The 1,841-nt window shown below is 56.9% G+C and overlaps 1 protein-coding gene across 1 annotated transcript in view; it reads left to right on the top strand.

The window, feature by feature from the left end:
* Positions 1-1,841, top strand: part of LOC122542020 (serine/threonine-protein kinase BRSK2-like) — a 175,407-nt gene that overhangs the window by 147,838 nt on the left and 25,728 nt on the right. The window contains exon 13 of the mRNA XM_043679311.1: positions 840-1,630. Within this exon, the coding sequence (XP_043535246.1) occupies positions 840-1,630 (791 nt within the window). The remainder of the gene's footprint in view (positions 1-839; positions 1,631-1,841) is intronic.

The following is a 1,841-nucleotide window of genomic DNA, read 5'->3' as shown; positions in this document are numbered from 1 at the left end:
GTGTGTTTTGTATATCTCTGTGTGTTTGATTTGTATATCTTTATGCGTGTGTGTGTTTTGTATATCTTTGTGCATGTGTGTGTTTTGTATATCTTTATGCGTGTGTGTGTTTTGTATATCTTTGTGTGTTTGATTTGTATATCGTTGTGTGTGTGTGTTTGTTGGAGGGGGAGTGTGGGGACAGGGCTGGCTGGAGTGGGCCTCCTGATTGCCCTCTTCCTGTCAGAGCCATTGTCCAGGACAGGTTACGGTCTTGGCTACAATGGAAAAGCCTCTCACTGTGAGCACTGAGCCTCGAGTCAGTTAGGAAGCATGTAAGTAAGTGCAGGGCAGCACTCTGGCTCAGTGCTTAGCATGGCTTCAATCCCACCCTCTGGTAACTGTCTGTGTGGATCTTGTACATTCCCCCTGTCTCTGCATGGGTTTCCTCCCACAGTCCAAAGTGGTGCAGGTTAGGGTGGATTGGCCAGGCTAAATTGTCCCATAGTGTCCAGGGATGTGCAGGCTCGATGGGCTAGCCATGAGAAACACAGGGTTAGAGTCACAGGATGGGCCTGGGTGGGATGCTCTTCGGAGGGTTGGGTGGAACCAATGAGCCAAGTGGCTTGCTTCCCCACTGTCGGGATTGTGAGATTCATTCAAGATGCCAATCGCATAAACGACTGGAAAAATAGAACAGATGCTTGACGACCAGCACAGGCACAATGGGCCGAAGGGCCTGTTTCCGGGCCGTGAAACCTCTAAACTGACCGATGGGTTGTGAGGAAGAAAGCGGTGGGAACGTTATGCCCTGGGTAAGGAGGCCATGGCAGTGCCCTGCCCTGGGTTTGACTGGCAAGCCCCCACCCCCATGAAACGGTGAGACATCCCGAGTGCAGGCGTCGGGGTTACTTTGCGAGCGTTTTCTCTTTGATTTGCAATCCTCTCTCCACGTGCCGGGTGTTGGACGCTGCTGAATCGCTGCTGTTCTTGTTGTTCTTGTTCTCGTTCACTTCACGTGACTGTTCCTCTCATGACATTCAGCCCATTCGTAAGTTCTCTGTCCCTCCTCAGAGCCCTGTCTTTAGCTTCTCGCCCGCCTCACCTGAGCACGACACTTGTCAGGACTTCTCGCCGCAGCCCGGTACCGTGTGGCAGTCGAAACTCGCGCACCAACACCACCAGCACCGTCCGCCTGACCCCAAGACGCAAACCCTGCCAGCCAAGGCTAGTCTGAGCGAGAAGCCATTGCAACCCATCCGCTCCAACCCTCTGCCCATCAACCTGGCTGCCACCTCTCCTTCCCAGAGCCCACCATGCCACCACCCCTCTGTGCCATCTCCACTGCACCACTCCATCCCCCCACCCTCCTTCATTCCCTCTCCCCCCGCTCGATTTTTCCCAGGTACTAAAACGAGCGCCAAATCTATCCCTGCCACACAGGTGACCCCTCACCCCTCCCCTAGAGGCAGCCCCCTCCCCACCCCGCTGGGAACCCCCGTCCACACGCCAAAGGAGAGCCCCACCAGCACGCCCACCGTGACCCCGCCGTCCAGCCCCGGGGTCGGAGGAGTGCCCTGGAGGACCCGCCTTAACTCCATCAAGAACAGCTTCCTCGGCTCGCCCCGCTTCCACCGGAGGAAGCTGCAAGGTGAGAGACCCCCCACCCCCACCTCATCCAGCGGGAGGTCACCCACACCACGGGAGGGGGTGGGGGTCGGGGGTTAAAGGGTATGCCATGGGGTGGGAAACACGTATAGGGGAGGGACAGGGGGTCTGGAGTAAGAAGGTGGTATGGGGTGCGGCAGTGGGAAGGAGGGTGGATGGAGGGAAAAGGGTGGGGATGTGGGAGCAGAGGAGGG

Source organism: Chiloscyllium plagiosum, chromosome 39 (genome assembly GCF_004010195.1).
Source record: "Chiloscyllium plagiosum isolate BGI_BamShark_2017 chromosome 39, ASM401019v2, whole genome shotgun sequence".
NCBI lineage: Eukaryota > Metazoa > Chordata > Chondrichthyes > Orectolobiformes > Hemiscylliidae > Chiloscyllium > Chiloscyllium plagiosum.
Note: the sequence above shows the minus strand (reverse complement) of the source record. Positions and strands in the feature narration are given on the sequence as shown.